At 42.2% G+C, this 24,943-nt stretch overlaps 1 protein-coding gene across 2 annotated transcripts; it reads right to left on the reverse strand.

Annotated features, from left to right (window-relative positions):
- Window positions 1-828: 828 nt before the first annotated feature.
- Window positions 829-23,852, reverse strand: rsu1 (Ras suppressor protein 1). Of its 2 annotated transcripts, none has more exons than XM_056364715.1 (8): window positions 23,506-23,850; window positions 22,412-22,462; window positions 18,888-19,008; window positions 13,722-13,840; window positions 13,555-13,637; window positions 13,167-13,281; window positions 12,646-12,778; window positions 829-1,672 (listed from the first exon to the last, which is right to left on the reverse strand). In XM_056364715.1, exons 1-8 carry the CDS (start codon window positions 23,612-23,614, stop codon window positions 1,570-1,572), a joined length of 834 nt encoding a protein of 277 aa, XP_056220690.1. In that variant the 5' UTR covers window positions 23,615-23,850; the 3' UTR covers window positions 829-1,569. The 2 variants fall into 2 exon arrangements, with proteins under 2 accessions (XP_056220690.1, XP_056220689.1); XM_056364714.1 differs by lacking the exon at window positions 829-1,672 and adding an exon at window positions 6,023-6,250 and having other exon boundaries at window positions 23,506-23,852.
- Window positions 23,853-24,943: the final 1,091 nt, after the last annotated feature.

The following is a 24,943-nucleotide window of genomic DNA, read 5'->3' on the forward strand; positions in this document are numbered from 1 at the left end:
TTTTGAGCGCATTCTTAGTTTACAGCATTTTTTCACACCTGCCTAAAATTTTTGCACAATACTGTATATGACATATGGGTCCCTATATCAAGAGTGATGTTACCATATGTGTCTGAGAGGACATATTATTATGACATAGCTTCATATATCCAGACGATGTATATATATTTTTATAACATATATGAAATACTCAGTAAAATTCAACTTCATTAAAACATGCTTATTAAAGTTCTGTATGATATACTATATGATTATATAATTCTATATTAAAGTTGTCATGATTCTTAAATAGACATAGATGTCTATCTTTTTTATTTACATATATAATGAACATATACTGACAGGCTTTGGGAGGGATATATATTTATGCAACACATGTCTAATATAAACCTATAATATAAAACAGACATACTAAAACACATGTTTCTATTAGCTAGACTATTGTTTCATATGTGTTTTTACATGTATAGGCTATACTTTAAATACATATATGATTTTGCTTCATATGTACATACATTATATATATATATATATATATATATATATATATATGTATATATATATATTTATGGAAATTCAACACATGTACATATATTACATTTGCATATGGGCATTTCTGAATGTAAATGCAGATCTTATATGTTAATAATGCATTAAGTCCATCTCTTTGTTTTGGACGTATGGCAGTGTTGTTGTGTCCCCACCAATATTTAGACCAAACCCTTGGTTTTCTGGGTTCAGTCAATTATAATAAAAATAGCAACAGCAGCAGCAACAACAACAACAACAACAACAACAATAATAATGATAGTAATAATAACAACAATACAGTGTTTAGGCTTTTACTGTGTATTTATCTGACATGATTCATGAGAAGATTGTGATTGTTTTATTTGAAATGTTTGACACAATGAACCCAGTATATTTGGCCTGTGATTAAAGCATGGTGAATTTAAAAATGATTACATTCATTAATTTTGTGCAACAGGCTGAAATGTGAGTGACACTTGACTTCATAAGGAGGAGGAAGTAAAGGTAGAGTGGAGAGTAATAATCTGTGTTCAGTTGACAGACATGGGGGCAGTATAAAGGGTTAGGCATATAGTGATTATCTAAATAAGCTGCATAAGTTTTCAATATGTTAGTAAAACATATAATTATGTAATGTTATGTTATTATAAAATAAATGTAAATTACTCTGTAGTAAAAACATGGCTTCCAGTGGACAATGGAACCACAATGAAGCTGAACCTTTGGCATTATAACAGTTTAACAGCGTCGCCTCACAGGACTGAACATTATAACTTAAAATACCTCTGGTCCTCGTCGAGGGCAACCAGCATGAGAAGACACTTTTATTTTTTAGCACCAGGGCTCAAACAGTTAGGAAGTTGAAAAGAAACATCCACCTGAACTGACCTTCAGAGGAACACAGTCCAACACACATCACTACATCAATATATTAAAAAAAATGTGATAAGTTTCCATGTAATAAAAAAAAGAGAAGAAAAAGGCACATGCAGGCTGAGCTGAGTGAGTTCATCATCCTCATCATCCTCCATTTCTTCATCACTTGTTCTTGGTGGCCAGAGGTTTACGGCTTATCTTCTTACTTTTATCATTGCTCTTCTTTGGAGGCTCTGGGTTGGCCTGCATATGTCTGCCATACAGACTGAGGAGAGGAGAGAGGAGACAGGAGGAGAGGAAGAGAGGATTCTGGTTAGTATTGTTTGAGGTGATCTAGTTCTATAAAGAGATGTGAACTTTAGTCTTTAGCCTTCAGTCTTTAGTAGTAGTAGTTAGGTCTTTAGACCTGCTGCTTCAGGTGCACTACATTCAAATACAAACAGCAATCTTCCTCTCTGCTCTACATCCTCATCAGTGTATCCAAACACTTATGCTGTTCCTGTTTGTATTTTTATGGACAACTCTCTGAAGGTCATTGGAGCAGGTCTGACCAATGGCAGAGCAGAGACAGTTTGCTCTTGAGCTCCAGGGAACATGTGGTTTGAGAGGAAAGCTGTAAACTGGATCATCAATCCACATCTCACTGTCTGTTCATGTTCCACCCCCCACCCCTCCACCTGAAGGACTGCAGGTAGTCAGTGTGATCATCACCAGCTCAGAGTCAGATGCTTTAATTTGAACCAGATATTCACACATTCATCAGCGTGTTCACAGAGTCTGGGTAAGTAATGATGGTCAACACTCACTCTGCTTCTCTTATTAGTGTCGATTACAGCTGAGGAAAAGATGAGAAGTGTCCTCAGTATCCCCCACCCTCCCCCACCACCACACACACACACACACACACACACACACACACACATACCCTCACCCCACCTCTGTCTGTCACTTCTCCTCTCCCATGGGTGTCTCTTGCTCACACAGAAGCAAGGGAGCTCATTGGAGTGGAAAAGACGTTTTCTTCAGTGGTCTCTGAGCTCCTCCCTGCAGCCTGTTTTACAGATAATTGTGTCTTGGTTTTCGCTCTCTTACTGTACTTCCTGCTCAGCCTGGGTTTAAAACAAGTTGCTGAAAACAGAAGATCATATCAGTGATGTGAATGACCAGGATCCACGACTCATCAGCCATGTTTAGTGTTTGTGTAGCTAGAGGTAGAGCTAAGAGTGTAACTCATGAACAGGTGTGTCAGTGTGTTACAGCCAGCTGTCACTCACCAGAGCTCCACCCACACATCTTTGACCTAATGAATATGGAAACTGATAGTTGCTCCGAGACACTGGCAGGAAAGAAAGGCTAAGATAAAACCTTCACAACCTTTCACATCCTGTTAGTGAACTCACAGACACTGCTGATCTACACACACACACTCTCTCTCTCTCTCTCTCTCTCTCTCTCTCTCTCTCTCTCTCTCTCACACACACACACACACACTCTCAGAGGGTGTTTATATACAAATCCACAGTGGTGGAAAACTGTCAGCCTATGACTAAAGTGTCTCATATTCTCTCCTCTCTGTCTCCATCCCATGTCAACACTCTCAACTGGGAATTAAATGCTGCCAGACCCCCTCACATATGCCACCCATCAAAAGCACAGTAGGCTTCCTGCCCAGAGACAGACAGAGCGATTGGGGGGGGGGGGGGGATTTGTCCTGGAGGAGACTGCTCCTCTCCATTCTAACATGAATGAGTGCTTTATCAGTGGCTGTCTGCTCTTAGCTCAGATACACTCTTCACCTTTGAAAAGCTCGGCCCCAGTATGTTTCATTACTGTCAGCCATCTTGGTTTACAGCCCCCACCCCCGGACTGTAATGATCCGCCCACTTTCCCTTTAGAGCCACCACCAGGTTGACATGTTGTATGTTTGTCAATTAAATGTATTAACAGCTGACGGATGAACTGCTGTTACAGGATGAATCTAATCACTTTAACAAATTCAGTGGTTAATGACCAAACACTGATGACTCTCCTCTCAGCCTCTATATGCACTGATAATTAGCAAATGTTATCATGCTAACAGATTAAACCAAACTGGTGAATCTGGTAAACATGTTAGCATTTCATTGTGAACACGTTAGCATGCTGACATTAGCATTTAGCTGCGTATAGTGTGGGTTGACCTTACGCATGTTCATGCACATAAATCCACACAGAGTAGGTGTTTTTTATCAGGATGGGGGACACCTTGGACTTTAGCTGACGAAACGTTTGTCTCCAAAAATCCACCAAAACCCACAGACAGATTCTTACCCTCACACCAAGCCCCAAGCATCATGAAACAGCAACAGCAGTGTTTCCTACAGGACTAGAATCTACCTCTACACACTTTCATGTGCACCCTGATGGACAGGTAAACAGAGACTGACAGGGCTGGGGGTAAGACCAGTTAGGACAACCCTAACCCTGCCAAAAACTGAAACCTGATCAATGGCAAAATGTTGACGAACGGTTTGATCAAGAACCAAATGATCAGAAAAGACCTGAGACAAAAATCTAATAAATAGAACCAAACAACCAGTGAACCAAAAAACTAGAGAACCAAACAACTAGAGAACCAAACAACTAGAGAACCAAAGAACCAGCAAACCAGCGAACCAAAGAACCAGTGAATCAAACAACCAGAGAACCAAACAACAAAGCAAACAAAGAGAGAAACAAAGAAACAAAGAACCAAATAACCAAGTACCCAACCAATCAAAGAACTAAACAACCAGTGAACCAAACAACCAGTCATACAGATCAGATACAATGAAACTTGAAGATATTGAGAATGAATCAAAATCAGTTCTGGGATATGATATGTGGAACAACTTCAACACAAAACAACCACAAGTGTTACCATGGTGTCATCTGGAGAATCTGCACAGACAAACCAATAAATGTAATGAAAATCTACAGACATTAGAGGAAACAATTAAGGACAAATCAGACAGAGAAACTACTGAGGTATCTGAATCAGCAGCTGTCAAGGTTAATTATCCAATAGTACTGATTTCAGTTTTATTGATTGTTTGTTTTATATACAGGCTCAACAGTGTGGTGTAGATCTGATTAAACCAAATTAAAGATAAAGACAGACTGAATGCTTCAGAGGAGTTTATCAGTGTTAAAGTTCAACATTATTTCATGTGTTTATTAATGAACTGTTCAGCTGCTCATGTTTTTAGGCTTACAGTCCTTTTCCTCTTTTCTATGCGAATAACTCCAGTGACTGTGTGACTGAATCCTGTTCCTGAACACATCAGCAGACAGATGGATCTGAAGCTGCTGCACTGCTAACGTGCTGCTCACACTGTGGCTGCTATGTAGACATGGTGTTAGTCTTGTTAACACTGTATCTGTCAGCACTGAAAGTCAAATCACCAGCTCCTGAAGCAAAGGAAGCTCCGAGGTACCAATCCTCAGTCTGGTTCCTCCGTCACGTATCCTGGGATTGATCCTGGATTATCATGAAATCTGAAGCAGAAACTGTTCAAATCCAAGACGACCAGCCAGAACAAAATGTCTGAGTGTTTTTATAAATCAGTGGAGGTGTGGCTCAGAGACAGTCTGGTTTCACCAACTGCCTCGAGGTCTAAGAACTCCTTACTCCAGTTAGCTGATGAAGAGATGAAGATCTGATCAGATTTACGACAAATTAAAACAGACATGAAGATAATTCTAAAGGTTTGCTCACTTTTTCTTAACACTGTCATTTGTTTTCAGGCCACTGTTGATTACATGAGACTTCCTGAATAAATAGAAATAGAAATACATAATATATAAATAAAGTTTGACTGGGGGGGGGGGGGGGAATTAAACAACTTGACTTAAAGACAAATGAAATTGTTTCTTCATGTATTGATTAGAGTGTGTATTCAATCTCCCACACATTTATGACAATTCATTTAAGTTCTGTAAGAGAGACAGGTCCTTACAGCTGTGATGGTGTGGCGGTGTCACGGTGTAACAGTATAATGGTGTAATGGTGTAACGGAGCAGAGCTGCAGCAGCAGATTAGTGATGACTGATGATCAGTGACATGGTGTAAAGGTGTAATTGATGTGATGTGTAACGGTGACATGGTGTGACAGTGTAACAGAGCAGAGCTGCAGCAGCAGGTCAGTGCTAATGATCTCAGTGACATGGTGTAAAGGTGTAAAGGTTCAATGGCGTGATGGTGTAGCAGTGACATGGTGTAAAGGTGTAGAGCAGAGCTGCAGCAGCAGGTCAGTGCTGACTGATGATCTGAGCTCCTTTTTAAGAAAACAAAGATTATTCATTGAGTCAATACGAGGCCAATGCGGCCCACTTGGTGCTGTCATAACAAGCTACTGTTCACATAATTGTGGGTCCCCAGCACTGATGGATGAGTGGAGGGAAGAGGAGGAGTGGGGAAGGGTAATGATCAGTGAGTGTGTCAGAGGAAAAAATAAATCAATGTGAATAGGAGAGAATAATGCAGCTAATTGATGATGGAGTGATGACTCAGAAAAAGAAAGACTAATCAGGAAGTCAGTGTTTATTAATGATTTTTAATCATTTCTTTTCACTGCTTGCATGAACAGAACATGTTACTTTGATGTTAAGTCAGATAGTCATACTCCATCTACTGTCTGACAGGTGGGGGCAAGCGGGCTGGAGCCGGAGAACAGAGACAGAAGACAGATCTGGAAGGGGGCGGAGCAGGAGACCTCAGGTGGATGACCCATGGACTGGACAGCCAATGAGCAACACCCTGTGTGGACAACTGTTCGGTGGGTGTTGGTGAAGGCTGGACCCCTCCAGTGGGCTGTGACGAACACTACATGTGGAGATCAGAAGCAGGTGTTGGCTGGATCGCTGACTGAGGAACAGGCTTCGGGGTCAGATGACACCTCGGCACGTGGTCCAGCTCAGGGTCTGGCTGGGCGTTGATCATGGCAGTACGCAGCGGAGGCTCTGAGTTACTGGGCAGCTTAGGGGATCAAGGTCTCGCTTCTTTCTAGGGGATCTGACCCTAATGGAAAAGGTAAGGCCAGTCCCAAGGAAAGGGGGCTGCTCAAGGTCTTGAAGGTCAGGATCAGAACGTAGGCTATACGTCTCTGGGACAGGGGCAGATAGGAGGGCAGACACTGGAGCGACTCTGAGCAGGTCAACCAACCCAAGCCTTCAGTTGTGGACAGACGGTTAGGAGACTCTGGAAAAGGCTGGGGGCTGAGAGACTGCAAAGGCTGGGAATCAGGGGTGTTAAGGAAGCAGCCTCTTTGTTCTCTCTCTTTTCCACTCTCCATATCAACACACAAGGACAACCACACATCCTACAGTTCATCTTGAAAGTTTTAGGTCTGAGTCATATACAACCAACTATACGTTTATGTGGTTTGTCCAGCTGCTGTTGCGATACCTAGTTGTCCAAGATGTGGACCTGCTCAACCAGATATATTTAAGGATACAGTGGTGACTGGGTCTGCCCACTCACCACCACAAAGGAAACACACTGAGCCTGAAAGTTTAGTGAGATCAATGATGGTAGCTGTGTGTTTGGCGATAACAGTCAAATGATCATTCTGCACATGCTCAGCATCGTTCTCCTCACAGGCTACAACACAGAGACTTCCTATACATGAGAGCCGTGGAAGCACTGACAGAAAGAATATTAATATTACACACACACAGCTGTGTGTGTGTGTGTGTGTGTGTGTGTGTGTGTGTGGGTGTGGGAGACGAGACACATGCAGAGTTTCAGTAAATAATCACATAAGCATATGTTCATGAGCCTCGTCCTCCACGTCCCCTTTCATCTCCCATACATGTGTGCGTGTGTGTGTGTGTGTGTGTGTGTGTGTGTGTGTGTGTGTGTGTGTGTGTGTGTGTGTGTGTGTGTGTGTGTGTGTGTGTGTGTGTGTGTGTGTGTGTGTTCAAGTGCAGCTCCAGTGATGAACTGTTAGGGCCAATTAAATGCAGAAGAAGAGCGGCGAATGGATTCAGATTTCTGATGATGTCTTTATGGAGTTCTACTATTCCTCACGGCTTAATTAATCACAGCAAAGTTCTGTGTGTGTGTGTGTGTGTGTGTGTGTGTGTGTGTGTGTGCATGTGTAAAGAAATAGAAAGTTGGTATTTTCTTTTCTTTTTACCATCCATGTGCGTGTGTGTGTGTTACAAAGTTAGAAATATGTATGTGTGAGTGTGTGTCTGATAAATGTGCAGGGAGGCCAAAGGCCATTGATCTGATGGGGGCCTTCCTCTCTCAGCCACCTCATCTTCACTAGAACTGCCAAGCAATTTAGTATCTTACAGAGAAACATTAAGAGGAAGGAGAAGAAGGAGGGGGGAGGGGGGGATGAGGAAGAGAGAAGGGGGAAGGAGAGGAGACAATGAGGAAGGGAGGAGGAGAGGAGACGATCAGGAAGGTGGGGGTGGGGTGGTTGGGGGGGCAGTAAGAGAGAGGAAAGTGTAGAAAAGATTCTAATTAAGATTCATGACAAACAACTGAGGCTTTTAGCCAATGGCAGCGAAGCCCTCTGCCCTCATCATTAGTTAGTTACAACTCCTGCTGAGCCATGACTCTGAGGGAGGTGTGTGTCTGTGTGTGTGTGTGTGTGTGTGTGTGTGTGTGTGTGTGTGTGTACTTTCATCCATAACTTAAACCACAACACAGAAATCCTCCACCACAGTCAACGTCAACCACACACAGAAGCATACAGTTTCCTGCTGACCTTTGACCTCCAGGCTCTTCCTCAACAACACAGAGAAGAGTTCATAGTCTAACAGCTCAGTCTATACAAACCACATTATAATGAGGTTATGATCTGACACTCCCACCACTTCCTGTCTCAGCAGAGGATCTGAGATCCAAAGCTAGAACTTTAAAGAGCACGGAGACCGTTCACAGACCAGCACCTTACAGACAGTATTACATGTAAGTTAATGGCAGTCTGAAAAAAGCACCATGGCAAACTACACAACACACAGCATCTGTTCAACAAGCTCAAGGAAACATTTTAGACGTGTACCACAGTGACTCTCAGTGAGTTACAGGGGAGCTGCAGCTGATGCAGTAGAAGGCCACAGTCCAACAGTCCAGCTCACACGTCTACTCCAACAGGACAAGGACGCAGTTATGGACGTAACAATCAATGGACCACAGATCATTATGTGCTGATGTCTGAAATGCTTTAGTCTGCGGTGATTGGCTGATCATTACTCATGACAGTGACTGAGTACAGTCTGTTTATAGTTATCTAACAGTGAATGGACTTTTGGCTTTATTAGTGGTTAATGATGGCGCATCACAGTGAAGAGAGAACTGATGCTGAGAGAGTGAAAGCACCATAGGACCCTCTAGTTAACATCTGTGTGTGTGTGTGTGTGTGTGTGTGTGTGTGTGTGTGTGTGTCTTTGTGACAAAGACTCATTGGGACAATAAAGTTCTATTCTATTGTATTCTATTCTCCTCATTCCTCTCATCCTCCCTTCCTCCTCTCCATCACTCAGCCTGTTGACAGATGTACCATTTTAATGAATACAGCTGTGTTGGATGGATGACTACAAACAGCTGCTTCCTGTGTGGACTCACCTTTAGGTCAGGTGTATGTTAAAGCACAGAGTGAGTCTGTCTGCAGATACACAGTCACTAATGAAAAGCTAATTGGCTGTTAATTTCAAATTCTTCTTGAGGTCTCTCATCTGTTTAAACAGCTGCTACATGTGGAGACAGTTAGAAAACATCTCACAGTTACAGGGTTCACAGCAATGGTCGATTTAGATATGGGCCACATCTCGTCAGGGGGCGGGCGCTCACACATATACAGACAGACAGAGACTCTTTCAATTCTTGTTACTTCATTTTGGTATTTATGATTGTATATAATTGGTATTTATCATTTATTTCATTTTTAATAGTAACAATAATTTTTTTAATAAAAAGTTACAGTTTGTCCAGAATAGTGTGCCTGTAGTTGTAGCTGGAGGAAGGGGGGCTGAAGGGGGTATTAAGCCAAGACACCATACAAGCTAGAACCACCACTGGTTCACAGTGAGGTCTACCACATTACAACAGTGTCCTGACATCATCTGTGTGATCACTGATGGGGTTTATTGATAATCAGCAGACCGGATAAGATGTCACCAGGTGTTAGACAGCTGTGTTTACGTGTTGTTTTTAAATTTCAGATTTGATCATCATAGAAACGACAGGAAGACAGGAAGTCCTACAGGAAGAACCTGAGGGTTCCACAGGGTTCTGTTCTAGAGCCTTTTTTATCTCTCATGTTTTAATGACATGTAAACTGTTGGGTGATGATGGTGAATTACAGTCTGACCTAGACTGAGTGTTAGAGAGCAGATCACAGATCAGCAGTTTTCCTAACCCACCACTTTCTATCAGTTTAGAACAATGAGGATCTCAGACAGTGTCTGATGTTCAGGAAAGATCAGTCAGTGTGAATCTAAAGTGTCAGGTGACGGATTAACAATGACACCTGTAATCACACTGTGACTCCAGCTGTTTAATGTGCAGGTTTATTTTAACTGTGGTTTTTAAGGTGTTGTTTAGTTTTATGTTAAATGTCTTTAGCTTCTTTATTTTCTTTCTCTTTTAACATCTTGTCTTTCACTTTAACATGTTCTCTCCATGAATGAAATCCAACAATCAATCAATCAATAAATTTACTGTATTCAAGTCAGCTTGAAACACGACAATGAGAGAGAGAGAGGAAATAAATAAAAGATGGAGGTTTCTCTCTCTACAGTGTGTTAATGTGTCAGAGCTACAGAGTCTGTCAGGAAACAAGATGAAACATGTACGACAGGTAACACATCCATTCTCTCTCTCTCTCTATCTTTACCACACACATCTTGGACTCAATGCCTGAACATATTTTCATTCCTTTAACAAGACAAGCAGAAGAGCAGAAGATTATTATTATTACTATTATTATTAGTAGTAGTAGTAGTATTATTACTGAATTAGACAGACACTGGAGGTGTCGACAGTGTGTGTGTGTGTGTGTGTGTGTGTGTGTGTGTGTGTGGAGTTGGAAGATGAAGGACATTTAGTCAGGTGTAAATAAAGCTGTGAAGACACAAAGATCTCTTTGGGAAATGATTTAACACCTGTCTAAAGACAGGCTGCTCCGTGTGTGTGTGTGTGTGTGTGTGTGTGTGTGTGTCTTCACATGTAACCACACATCTCTCTCAGTCTCACGTGTTCTCAGTCTGTTCATACAGTGTCTGACTGAGGGGGTCATCACCAGAACAGACTGAAAATAACCACACGTCCTTCAGGAAGTGAAGGGGAAGGATGGAAGTAAATAGAAAGAATGGAAGTGAAGAGGAGGAATGGAAGTTAAGAAGGATGGAAGTGAAGAGGAAGAGTGGAAGTGAAGAAGAAGAATGGAAGTGAAGAGAGAGTGGAGGTGAAGAAAGATGAAAGTAAAGAAGAAGAGTGAAGAGGAAGAGTGGAAGTTAAGAAGGATGGAAGTGAAGAGGAAGAGTGGAAGTGAAGAGGAAGAATGGAAGTGAAGAGAGAGTGGAGGTGAAGAAAGATGAAAGTAAAGAAGAAGAGTGAAGAGGAAAAGTGGAAGTGAAGAGGAAGAGTGGAAGTTAAGAAGGATGGAAGTGAAGAGGAAGAGTGGAAGTTAAGAAGGATGGAAGTGATTGGAAGAGTGAAAGTAAAGAGGAAGACTGGAAGTGAAGAGGAAGAGTGGAAGTAAAGAAAGAGAGTGAAGGTTAACAGGAAGAGTGGAAATAAAGAAGGATGAAAGTAAAGAGGAAGGATAGAGGTGAAGAGGAAGAATGGAAGTGAAGAAGAAGAGTGAAGAGGAAGAAGGAGAATGGAAGTGAAGAAGGATGGAAGTGAAGAAGAAGGATGAACGTAAAGAGGAAGGAGAGAGGTGAAGAAGAAAGATGAAAGTAAAGAGGAAGAATGGAAGTGAAGAAGAAGGATGAACATAAAGAGGAAGGATAGAGGTGAAGAAGGAAGATGAAAGTAAAGAAGAAGAATGGAAGTGAAGAAGAAGAGTGAAGAGGAAGAATGGAAGTGAAGAAGAAGAGTGAAGAGGAAGAATGGAAGTCAAGAAGAAGAGTTAAGAGAAAGAATGGAAGTGAAGAAGGATGGAAGTGAAGAAGAAGGATGAAAGTAAAGAGGAAGAATGGAAGTGAAGAAGAAGGATCAACATAAAGAGGTAGGATAGAGGTGAAGAAGAAAGACGAAAGTAAAGAAGAAGAGTAAAGAGGAAGAATGGAAGTGAAGAAGAGTGAAGAGGAAGAATGGAAGTGAAGAAGAGTGAAGAGAAAGAATGGAAGTGAAGAAGGATGAAAGTAAAGAGGAAGAATGGAAGTGAAGAAGGATGAACATAAAGAGGAAGGATAGAGGTGAAGATGAAAGATGAAAGTAAAGAAGAAGAGTAAAGAGGAAGAATGGAAGGGAAGGATGAACATAAAGAGGAAGGATAGAGGTGAAGAAGAAGAGTGAAGAGGAAGAATGGAAGTGAAGAGGAAGAGTGAAAATGAAGAGGAAGAATGAATTACCTCACTGTAAACTCCTTCCAGAAACAGAAGCTGAAGCTGAACAGTCTCCTGACCTGAACATCACTGAGAATCTGAGGGTAGTTTAAATGTCTGCTGTGATCTGCAGGACTGAGTGAATCAATAGAAAGACTCAAAGTGTTTACAAGCTGCCAAAGGGAAGTTACTGATGTATTCATACATTTTTGACACTTATTAAATAAGTAACAGAATTAACATGTGAAACAAAGGCTCATTTTAACGTCTGTGGTTAGATTTGTAAATAGATCACAGCTGTGTGTTCAAATCACTAACTGTTGGACTGTATGGAGAGACGTACACACAGATTAAAGACTAACATGCACACACTAGTCATACACGTATGCAAACATAACATGGACTGTGGGACCCCCCCACCACCACCACCTCACAGAACAGGGATCAGTTCCAGACCGTGGCTCAGAGCAAAAGATCCAGACTGAGGATTTAGAGCATCTCTGTCTGGAACAGAGAATTCATATCAGCCTCTTGCTTCACTATCTGCACTTTACTGTGTCGCACATTTTATTTTCAATGGATTGAACTGCCTCTTGATCCAGTTCTTTGTTGGACCCCTTCAGCAGCAGTTCCAGGTTCAGTCTTCTTGACCACCCCCCCCCCCCCCCCGTGAGAGTGTGTGTGTGTGTGTGTGTGTGTGCTAGCACTTACTACTTGTAGGTCTCTGAGCGAACATATTCAAAGACATGAGAGACCCCCAGCTGAAACTGGTCTGCGATGGGAGTGACCCAGGGATTATTCTCTGCCTTAAACACCTGTTTAGGACCAGTCAGATCCAGATTACCTGCAGACAGAAACACACTCATCACCTAGTAACCACTATGATCAGATCATCTGTTGTTGTCAGCAGTATTATATTTTACCTTTGAGATATTAATTCGTTTTTTTCACTTCATTTCATTTTTATTGTTGCACATTAGTCATAATATTACAGATGTAATAGATGTAATATATGAAACATACACAGTATAACAAAGTGCCACCACACATTTAGTTCACATACTGTTATTATAGACACTGTGACACCAGTAGCCACTGGTTACTATACGTAGGTGTTTGGGATTTTGACAGGACTCTTTCACCTCAGAGTGTGTGTGATTTTGTGTATACAGTGTGTGTGTGTGTGTGTGTGTGTGTGTGTGTGTGTGTGTGTGTGTGCGTGCGGCCAGTACCAAGTTCAGGGGGGAGGACAGTCAGTCTGTTGCCCTGGATGTGAAGCTCTTTGAGTTGAGCCAAGTCCCCGATCTCTTTAGGCAACGAGGTCAGATCGTTATCCCTCAGACTCAACTGGACAGGAGGAAAGAGAGGACACACACATTCAACATGCACTGTCCCATTATCTGTGATGTTGTTGTTGATCAAAAACTTAAAGCACATTAGACTCAAGTGAGGTGGAGTAACACTGGTCCTGAGTCAGTGTGGAGTAATGAGCCTCTTCATTGTCTGGATTCTACAATCAAACTTATGACTACAATACATCACAACAGATTAGTAAAAAGAGTAACTCATGTAACGACTAGTTACCAACCACAGCTAAGCTAACTAAGTTCATGAACTTACTATTTGTAACTTGGTCAGCTTCCCGATGTCAACAGGCAGGACCTCGAAGTCATTGTCACTCAGGTAGAGAGCACGAAGGGTGGCTGCAAAAGAAGCATCTGTGTTAGCGTGTGTGTGTGTGTGTGTGTGTGTGTGTGTGTGTGTGTGTGTGTGTGTGTCTAACTCACTGAGATAGAAGAAGTTCCCGGGCAGGGAACTCTGGTTCAGGTTGTTGTAGGTGAGGTCTAACACCTCCAGAGCTGGCAGCGAACCGAACCCTCGGGGTAAACTGCTCAGACGGTTCATCCTGTTCACACACACACACACACACACACACACACACACACACACACCACACACACACACACACACACACACACGCTTGAGCCATCCATTCACTTTTCAATGGAAGTTGGTAGAATTTCAAGCAAACCTAAATAAGAATAATAATAATAACTAGAAAATTCCAGGGAAATTTTGAGTGCCACGGGGGCTACTGCCAGGATGAGTACATGATTTATTTCCAGTGTTCAAACGTCACCCTGATCATATTCTGGTTTTGAGAAATGTCTTGATATAAAAGACTCTGATATAAAACAATGTCACATCCCTCCTCATGTATTATGTGGGAAATATCTCATATTCTGTGTTGTTTTTTTAATAAAACAAGAGGCAACATGTCTTCAAACTGGCATTGAAAGGGTTAAAATCCTGAAAAATTATAAACATTTGTTAGGTTTGAGCAGAACTGAAGTGGTTTAAGAGATGTATGCAAAAAAAGCAGAAAAAAATATTGATATATGATGATTTTATAGCATTTTCTTTGTGTGTCCTTTTTTGGACGTGAGGAACCCCAGAGGGTACAAAATGTGTTACCAGTGTATAATAGACCTGTAACAGTAACTGATATTAGATTTTAAAAATATGTCAAAAAAGACACTTTCTTGCAGAAATCCATACCTTCAGCTGTAACACAGCCAAAATGATCAGCAAATCAAAAAAGAAAAGTGAAGAAAATGTCCAAAAAAGGACAGAGGGACCCCTGAGGGTTAATAAATCCCATGAACCGCTATTTAAATTACCACTATTATGTTTTTTTCTGTGCTAAATTTAACATTACTGGGGAGGAGAGCAACGCGACTAGAAGTGACAGCGAGAGAGGGCTAGTAGCTTCTCCTCTCCTCTGTCTCAGCGGAGACCGTCACAACTTCATTCACTCTTTTAACAAAACAAAAAGCAACGAAGGAAGCAGTAAATGGACTTACATATTTAAGACCTAACTAAATGTAATTTAAGACCTAACATGCGGCTAATGTAAAGCTAGCGGAGCTTGGAGAGTTGGTTATCTGGTTGCTAGGCGCACGCACGCACGCACACAGGTCAGGAGCTGCCGTTGCCATGGCAATGTGAAAATCTGCCCAGAATTTGGCTTCTACATGGCTTCAAAACAACTGCAAATTATGAAAAAAACGTTACTTCTTTTCAAAAACTGAAAAGACCGTGCCAGACACTGAAGCCAGAAGTTTCTACAGTCTCTATTTTATTCAGATATTCCTTAAAATGAGTGAGTAAGCTCAGTGCGAAGACAGAGTGAGATTCTTTTGAAAAAAAAAGACGATTACATTAGGTGTCAATGAGAGTGAGACAGGTATTGCTGCCGGACTCGGCACCCCCGTTTAAATTTTGTGCAGACCCTGCCTGTCAAAGTTACATTTTATGAATCCCAACAACTATGTCTACATTTTCAGAAAGAATTATTTGTCTCCTTTTTACGGTTTGGCCGCGAGCTCGAGTTAAAAATAAAAATAAAGGTTATTTTTTACTGCTTCACGCACTCTAGCCAACTGACGCTGTCACTCTAACTTTGAAGAAAAAGTGATTTGCACTCCTCCTTTGAGTGCTCACAGTTTGAAAAGTTTACATGTTATGTAAAAACAGTTGTTGTGTTTTTGAGAGAGCAGAAGTTTTCCTCAGTTTTATAGTTTGAATCACATTTCTACGTGCAGGTATGAGAGAGCTGGGTGACTCAGAAAAAAGGTGAAATTTTGTGGGTTTCTAAAGTAAATTCCAATGCATTCCTAATGCATTATTTATTCCCAGTATTTTGGGAATAACTTTGGGAAAAATTGGAATTTTAACACCAAAAGTCATAGCACCCCTTTCGGATCAAGACGCATGTTTTGATGTATATATTACTGGGGTTTTCTCAAAACTGCGGGACGAGTTACACGCCAAAATTTGGCGGAAGAATAATAATATGCCCGAAGGAATATTAATAGATCCGCCCCGAGGCACTCCTCTCAGCTATTCTAGCTGTATCCTGTCCAATAAAGGCACAAAAGCCCCCCAAAAATATATACTTTAAAACTGAAAAGGTCATTTGAAAAACAATCCAATAGCAGATTTCAGGTAAAAATACTCAGAGAAACCAAATCCTGCATGGTTAGATGGTGGGGCTTTGGGCGTGCCTGAGGGCGGAGACTGCTTTGTTGCGACAGCTTGTATTCAGAAACTGAACCTTAAAACAACATGTGTGCATTTCTCTGTGGACTGAGGCTTTGATACTTCCATAGCATTGTTATAGAACTTAGACCTGCTTTATAATCAAATAACAGATTGGACTATATGGACCTTTAATATGGATGAAAACCTGTTCTGCAGGTGTGTATTAAGAGCTACTGATGTTTCTTAGATTACTGCACCACACTGGAATTAAAATGAACAGTATTTATTTGTTCTAATCTACAACTATCAATTAAAAATCATGTAAAATGTCTGACTATTGAATCTAAATCCATGTTTCCACTCACAGTCAGGTTTGTGGTATGTGTCAGTAACCAGGTGGGTCTGGACAGATGGGAGAGAAGACAGGGAGGATGTGATGCACATGTGTACCTGTGCATGTAAGTGACTTCCAGGTCAAAGTGACGACTCTTCTATTTCATTTCTATTATTTATTTGACAAATGAGATGGAGCACACGTCAGAAAAATAAACAGACCATGTAAGTGAATGCACAGACTGAATCCCAGTCTGCAGCTTACACCATCAGACGATGTTTGTCTGCGGATCAATACACACCAGGGCCGGCCTCCTAATCCTCCTGTCACCAGCACCTTGCACTCTCCTCCTAACACACATGAACCATGTCGAGCCGCCAGGTGAGGAGCTGCCTCACCAGTCTGTTACCTGTAGAAACACACTAACCAGTCTGTTACCTGTAGAAACACACTAACCAGTCTGTTACCTGTAGAAACACACTAACCAGTCTGTTACCTGTAGAAACACACTAACCAGTCTGTTACCTGTAGAAACACACTAACCAGTCTGTTACCTGTAGAAACACACTAACCAGTCTGTTACCTGTAGAAACACACTAACCAGTCTGTTACCTACAGAAACACACTAACCAGTATGTTACCTACAGAAACACACTAACCAGTCTGTTACCTACAGAAACACACTAACCAGTCTGTTACCTACAGAAACACACTAACCAGTCTGTTACCTGTAGAAACACACTAACCAGTCTGTTACCTGTAGAAACACACTAACCAGTCTGTTACCTACAGAAACACACTAACCAGTATGTTACCTACAGAAACACACTAACCAGTCTGTTACCTACAGAAACACACTAACCAGTCTGTTACCTGTAGAAACACACTAACCAGTCTGTTACCTACAGAAACACACTAACCAGTCTGTTACCTGTAGAAACACACTAACCAGTATGTTACCTACAGAAACACACTAACCAGTCTGTTACCTACAGAAACACACTAACCAGTCTGTTACCTACAGAAACACACTAACCAGTCTGTTACCTGTAGAAACACACTAACCAGTATGTTACCTACAGAAACACACTAACCAGTCTGTTACCTACAGAAACACACTAACCAGTCTGTTACCTGTAGAAACACACTAACCAGTCTGTTACCTACAGAAACACACTAACCAGTATGTTACCTACAGAAACACACTAACCAGTCTGTTACCTGTAGAAACACACTAACCAGTATGTTACCTGTAGAAACACACTAACCAGTATGTTACCTGTAGAAACACACTAACCAGTCTGTTACCTGTAGAAACACACTAACCAGTCTGTTACCTACAGAAACACACTAACCAGTATGTTACCTACAGAAACACACTATCAATTCTGTTACCTACAGAAACACACTAACCAGTCCGTTACATGTAGAAACACACTAACATTTAATTGGGAACTTCATTTATTGTGTTACACACAAAAAATGAAGAACGACTCTTACTGAGGTTAGTGGTCAGACATCTGGTAAAACCTCTGGTCAGAGCTAAGACATGAGACCCTTGGTCAGACCTCTGACCCAGGGTAGTGGTTTCTTCCTGTCACAGCCCCATTAACCAAATCAAGGCTCAAAGGTTCAGAATAAGTTCTGTATTCAGATCCGAGCTGAACCGCCTCAGGGGCTGACTTAGTCTCTGTCGAGAGAGATAGAGTGAGGAGTGACTGAGGGGTGTGAAGTGTTTGTCTGTGGCCATGATTTACTATATTCATGAGGTCTAAAAACCATGAGCCTTCTATACTTGTGGGGTCCGACAGCTTTGTGGGGACCAAAATACTGGACCCCACTGGTTTAAATAGCTGTGTGAGGGTCATGACTTGGGTCTAGAGTTAGAATTAGGTTTAGGGTGGGGGCAGGGGTGGGGGTTAGGTATTCAGGTGTGATGGTTATGGTACACTAAGAATCATTTCCTGTCTCTGTGTCACATAAGTTTCACCTTAGCTCCAACCTCCAGACTGAAGCAGTTCCTCTAATGGCCACTAGAGTGAAGAACAGTGAGTCAGTCCCCATAGACTCCCATGTTAAAATGTCCAACTTTTCAGAAGAAATAAACATGTTTACAGCCTGGTACAAAAACTGTTTTGGTCTCTAGAGCTAATTTACTCCTTCATGATACCTGTTTATATAACTCACCTGTTTACATTCTATTAAGGACTACAGTTATGGAGAACTGAGGGCGTGGCCTCTTTGAGTGACAGGTGGGTGAGTGTATGCACCGAAATCTCAGCTCCACCCACACCACACCTCTTTGACCATTTGTGGATTTGCTGGGAGTTAGGGGCGGACTCAGACACTGCCAACTGACGCACTGCTGCAAACGTCAACCAACCAGATAAAACAGAAATTTAAATATGTGAAACCAGGAATTAAAAGTCAAACCTGAAATCAAACTTTACTTTTATTTACTAAATAATTTTATTATTACTATTATTATTATTATTATTATTATTTAACTGTTTTGTGTGTTATGCTGATCAGATATTAAGATAGCATGTGTGTGTGTGTGTGTGTGTGTGTGTACCCCAGGTTGAGGTGTTTCAGCTTCTGCAGGCTGCTGATCTGGGTCGGCAGCTCCTCGATCTGGTTGTTGAACATGTTGAGAACCTCCAGGTTCTTCAGCTCAGAGATGTTAGCGGGAACCGCTGCAACACGAATCACATGCACATTAGACACACACACTTCTCCACACTTCTCATCTCTGAATCACAGTGAGTGTTAGCGCCCATCAACAGCCCCAGTTCCAGACAACCAGCTCAAGTTAATTAGCTGCTCTGACAAACCTGTAATTAATAACATCATTAGCTGCTTCTACATGTTTCAGTTTGAACAGCACACAGAGCAGTTTCTCTGTCCACCATCTACAGTTTGACTCCCTGTGGTCTGTGGCCACAGAGTACCACACTGATCAATGGGCTGATACAGGAAGCAGGAAGTTTATTGGATTATCAGGCTGATCAATGGAAGAAGAGACACAGCAGAGAGAGAGGAAACCAGGCCCTGACCTGAATCCTGCCACGAGGATCAGTGCTGGAGAGCTGAGGTCTGAGCATACTGATACTGTATCAGCTGGACCTGTGTGTGTGTATGTGTATGTGTGTGTGTGTATACATAAAATACATACAGTACAAATTTAAACACTGTGCTACTGAGGGGAGGACTGCCATGAAAAGTAAGAGAAAGCTCAGGAAGTCAGGTCAGTCAGAAGACAGAAGACACACAGACAGTTACAGACGGTCTGTGGTGTGTCAGTCTCTACAGACTGTCTCTCTCTTTGACTTTGTTTCATTTGTCCTCTCTGTCTCTGAGGAACACACATCTGAGCCCATATTCACAAAGCATCTTACGGCTTAACTCGCTGATTTAGGAGAAACTCCTATAAATAATGGGCGTCATGGGAGTCAGTCCTAACTTTAGGACTATTCTTCTGACTAAGAATAATTCACAAAGCCACTTAGTGCTAGAAGTAGCTCCTCAGTCTGGGAGAGGTGAGCAGCAGTGGAGAGGACTCCTAACTCACTAAGACCAAATCACAAAGAATCTTAAAGAGCTGCCGTCACTCCACATGGGAGTTTTCTGGAAACATTACATGATGCTGAATCACTGAAAAGATACGACTCAGTCAGAGGGAATAATGATCGCTGTGGAGTTTGTGATGATGTAATAACATCTCCTACTGAAACAACCAGATCAATGGAAATTAGGTGATTGGCAACGCTGCGTTACTTGGCAACAGAGAAAAGCCGATCAATTCACCAAACAATAAATGCACTCTGACATCACAGGACAGTTCATACGACTTCCTTTAGATGTTCAACAACTACAGAGAAATACAGCAGCTTCATGGTCGGTCTACCTGCTGTGATCAGAGCCAGAGACGGAACATATGGAAAAATGATTGCACCTCCAAAGGAGGAGGAAGGATTTGTAAACAGGAAAACAAAACACCATCAACACACAGGTTGTATTGGATGCTTCCTTTACAGTAGACATTGTTGTACAGTGTCCAGGACAGCTACATTACAACAGGTACAGCTACAACAGGCTGTGGCTAATAGGCTGCCAGTTAGCTTTAGTTAGCTCGGCTAGGACAGGTGAATGTTTTCATGACTTAGGAGAACTCTTACTGGTAACATAAAATGCTTTGTGAATACGGGCCCTGGTCTTCAGGTGGACAAACCTACAGTTTAATGAAGAGTGTGTCAGTGTGATTAGCAGGGTGTATGTGGTGTGTTTGAGGACAGTCCTGCAGCTCTTCGTGACGACAGTGATATTCAGTGCTGGTGTGTGATGGGGAACAGCCACCTTCACCACCTGTGACAATGTCTCTCCCCGGCTGACAGCTGTAGAGCGGGGACTCCATGGCAACCAGCAGCAGAGCTGTGAGCGTCCTCACCTTTCACCTGACTTTCAGACGTTTGGGGTAGACGTCTGTCTACCTTTGGTTTTACCGGTTTCTGACTCCTGATGTTATTGGACTTGATGTTAGGAGTTGTTGACCTGTCTCCCCCCAGCTGTGTGTAAGGGGAGGGGCTAAGACACACACACGTTAAACAGGAAGCAGAGGGGCTGAGACCAGTGCAGGTTAACGAGTCAATAACATAAATATAATATTCAGGTTTTTTAGTTTTTTCTTTAGGGGCAAGGTCCTGATGATTCACATCATCTTAATACTTAATACTCCTGCAGAGACCCCTCCCATCAGGATAAAGGCGATCACTTACAACAACTTTGTATTGATCTGCAGTAGAGGGACAAGTGGACCCAGCAGACCATGGCAGTAAAAAGCCCCCCCACAGCAGAACAGAGCCACCAGATCAGTTCACCTTACCGCTCTGGGGTTCAGACGTGTAGCATTCTCTAGGTGTAGACCACATGAGCTCACCCACCTGTGGAGACCAGAGCTGTAGACTAGGTCTACAGGGGAGGGCAGCTGTTCCTGAGCAGCCTGCAGGGGGGACTATCATGTTCTCCTCACTTCTGTCTGATGTTGGTTATAAATATCTCAGCAGAGAGAAGTGTTTGTAATCTTTTCATCATTTTCACATTCCACACAAGCTCTGATTTCCTGGAAAATAAGGAAACTGACCTCACTGACATGATATTCTAATCATGTCATTTACAACACATTTTATAATTAATAACAATTAGTCTTCAGGGTCAATATTCACATGGTTTTATTACACTGATCAAACACATGTTGCTGTGTGTGTTGATGGATCTGTGGCGACCTCTGCTGGAGCAAAACACCATGACATCATTTAACTCCAATCAGCTGTTTCTGTTTACACACTTCCTGTTCCACAGGAAATACAGAGGCTATGACAGAAGACCTGAGCTACCATATTTACAACAGACTGGATCTCAGTGTCTCAGTGCACCTGGCACAGGGGGTGAAACATCAGTCATGTGTCACCTGGTGTTTGTATGAGGATGTTCTGCAGATCCAGGATGGACCCTGATAGATCAACAGGGACAACATAAGAATCCCAGTGGGACTCTCTGATGTGGCTGCAGGGCCAGACTGTCTAACCATGAGTTCTCTGCTGGTCCCCCCAGACTCCAGAGACTAGACAGGGGTTATGGTCTCCCCTCATCTACCAGCCAGCTCCAAATTTAGATCACATGATGAGATGCAAAAGACATACAGGCTGTGTCCGAAATCAGTCCCTCCTCCCTCTATAGTCACTATGTAAGGAGTTTGCCATTTTGTAGTGCTGTATAGTGTAAATAATGTATAGTGAAAATTATTATACCCTATATAGTGGACTCATAGTATCCCACAATGCATTGTGAAAAGTAGTGTACAACTGATGGTCACTAACCAAACAATATATACCATCATGCACTGCGCTTGCGTTGAAAGACAAAACGGTGCGGAGAAAATTACCCGAGGGCCTGAAAGTGTTTTTTCATGTTACCGATGAGCTCAGTGTGTCGTCCTCTGCCTGGGGAGTGAGGGGGGAGGAATGATTTCATACACAACCACAGACTCCTCCTGCTGTTGAGCTGGTGTAGAGAGAGCAGAGGATGATGGGAGTTTCTTACCTGTCAGCTTGTTGTGGCTGAGGACCAGCTGAGTGATGTTGGACAGAGTGACTGAAACGACAGGAAACAGTTTGGTGTTATTACCTGCAGGTCTGGTTAAAGATGCAGTAAACAAACCAAAGATCCTCTATACAGAAGACACCGCATTATAGGCAGCGCCAATGGTATGAAATTGGTCACAGTTCCGGTCACTTAAGTGGGTGTTGTCCCCCAACCCCTCCCACAAGCGAAGGCAACTGACATAAAATGTGACAGTAACTAATATTAAAATCAATCCTTGTCTAGACTTATCTGTCTTTTCTTTCCCAAAGGGTGCAGAGAGGTATGTTTTTCTGGTTATTACAGCCTGTTGCTGCACAAAGCTCTGGCATTTTTAACACTAATTTATGGATTACTTGTCCTTGCCAAAAGAATACAACAATGGACGACACAACGGATACAGTACAAATTTGCACCTTTTTTGCCACTGTTTTTATCTACTTACGACATCTGATCAGCCCAGTACAAAGTAATGTCCGTTTAATAGGCTATTACTCTGTTTTAGCAGTTGTTAAGCAAAGAAACAAGGTGTATTTAAGTTTTTAAAGTTTAATCCATGGTTTCACATATAAGTAAATCAATCCAAAAATAACTCTGGTCCATCTAAACATCTGGTTATCGGTTGGCAAACATTGTCGGTAATTGGCAGATCTCGCGAGAGTATGGCACTGAGACAGAGGCAGGTCTCCAATAAAGTAAATTTTCTCCTGATCTGTTGAAATGTCATTTTGATGTCAGAATGTTCTGAAGACGTGTGGCTTGTGTAAAATGGATCCAATATCTATTTCGGTGACTATAGAGTGAAATAATCTGTGATAATCTGTGATCTCGTTCACTTCGCCCATTGGAATGAATAAACTCAGACCTGCTGCTGGTCTCCTAAAGGGGCGTGGAGGTGGGGAAACCCACGTCACACAGATACAGGAAATAATCGGAAATGAAGTGTCTTGTTTCTCTACTGTCTCTGATAACACACTGACACAGTGGTGACGTCACCAATACATTGATAGAGTTTACATGTTTCTGTGGTGACGTCATCAACCCCTCAGACTTACACAATCCCGGGATGTCCAGCATGTTAGAAATGCCTCTGTCACACATCTCCACTTCGGGCAGGTTCTTGTCCCGACTCTCCTCCACAATCTTCTTCAGAGACTTGGACATCTTGTGAGGACACGGAGCTCAGCACAGCGGGAGTTAGAAAAGTCGTTAACGCTCTATGACGTGACACAGCGACAACCACCGAGCACCGTCCAGCTACCGGACAAACCGAGACAGAATTAAAGAGCTTTTCCGTCTGTAAACGGACGAAAAGAGCGAAATGTTCAGTTTTTTAATTCCACACGGATCCTCCGCTTCAAGCTCACACCCTACCGGAAGTTTATGTGAGAGACACTCTTCCATATTAGGATACTTCCGGTTCCTCGATGTGTTCAGCTCCACCTCCGAGACAACGTCACAAAAAGCCAAGATCTCTCTAGAGTTACAGTGTAAATACAAATAAAGTTGTTTCAATCTAAACTCACTTTGTGCTGCATGTTTCTTGTTTTCGCGCTTCTCAGTTGCTCCGGGTTACGGTAAATGTAAACGTTCAAGGGGCGGGGTTTCCGCGTGGTGTGGCTCCGCTGCTCTTCTATTGGTCTGATACACTGTCAATCATATCTCTCTAGAAACCGTGGGGTGTGACCACAGTGTGTGGTGTTCTTTTTTTTAAAAAACAACTTTAACAATATAAGTAAATTAAGATGAGTAAAAAACATAATAAAATAAACATAAGCAAATAAACATAAGTCAATAAACATGAGTAAAAGACATGGTGTTGTTGTGCTGCAGCTTCCTCTCTACATTCTTTTTGTAGTCCTCCTTCACCTGCTTTAATCTCCTCTTCAGCTCATGTTGCACACACCTGAGCTTCTCCCTCCTGGTTGAGGAGGGTCTTGATGTAACTGGTGATCCAGGTGTACAGTCCTTGCTGGTATTACAGTGTCCATACAGAGGTTTATATATTCCGTGGTACATTCAACCATTCTATAAAGGTCAGAGTCCTTGCTTTTATCATTTTCCTGTGACTCCATCAGGACATTCTAATCTGTGCACTCAAAACAGTCTTTTAGACACTCACTGGACTCCGGGGTACACAGGGCTTGTAGGAAGGCTGAAGAAAAAACAGATTATGATCTGATCTGCCAAGTGATGGTTGAGCTGAAGCAGTGTAGGCCTCCTTGACATTTGCATACAACATCCAGTGTCTTATTTTCCCTTGTGGGACAGTCAACATACTGAGGGAAGCCAATCAGGTGAGAGTGAAATGGTTAAAATCCCAAGATACTGTAATGAATGCATCAGGCTTCTGGGTCTGTACTCTTACAACAGCTTTGTGAATGATGTCACATGCGACTGCAGGCTCTGCTCGTGGTTGAAGTTAAACAACAATGGCAATGATGTGAGAGAACTCTGTACATAGTACAGTCTAAGACCAACTGCCAACAGTTC

This window comes from Seriola aureovittata, chromosome 20, assembly GCF_021018895.1.
Source record: "Seriola aureovittata isolate HTS-2021-v1 ecotype China chromosome 20, ASM2101889v1, whole genome shotgun sequence".
Lineage (NCBI taxonomy): Eukaryota > Metazoa > Chordata > Actinopteri > Carangiformes > Carangidae > Seriola > Seriola aureovittata.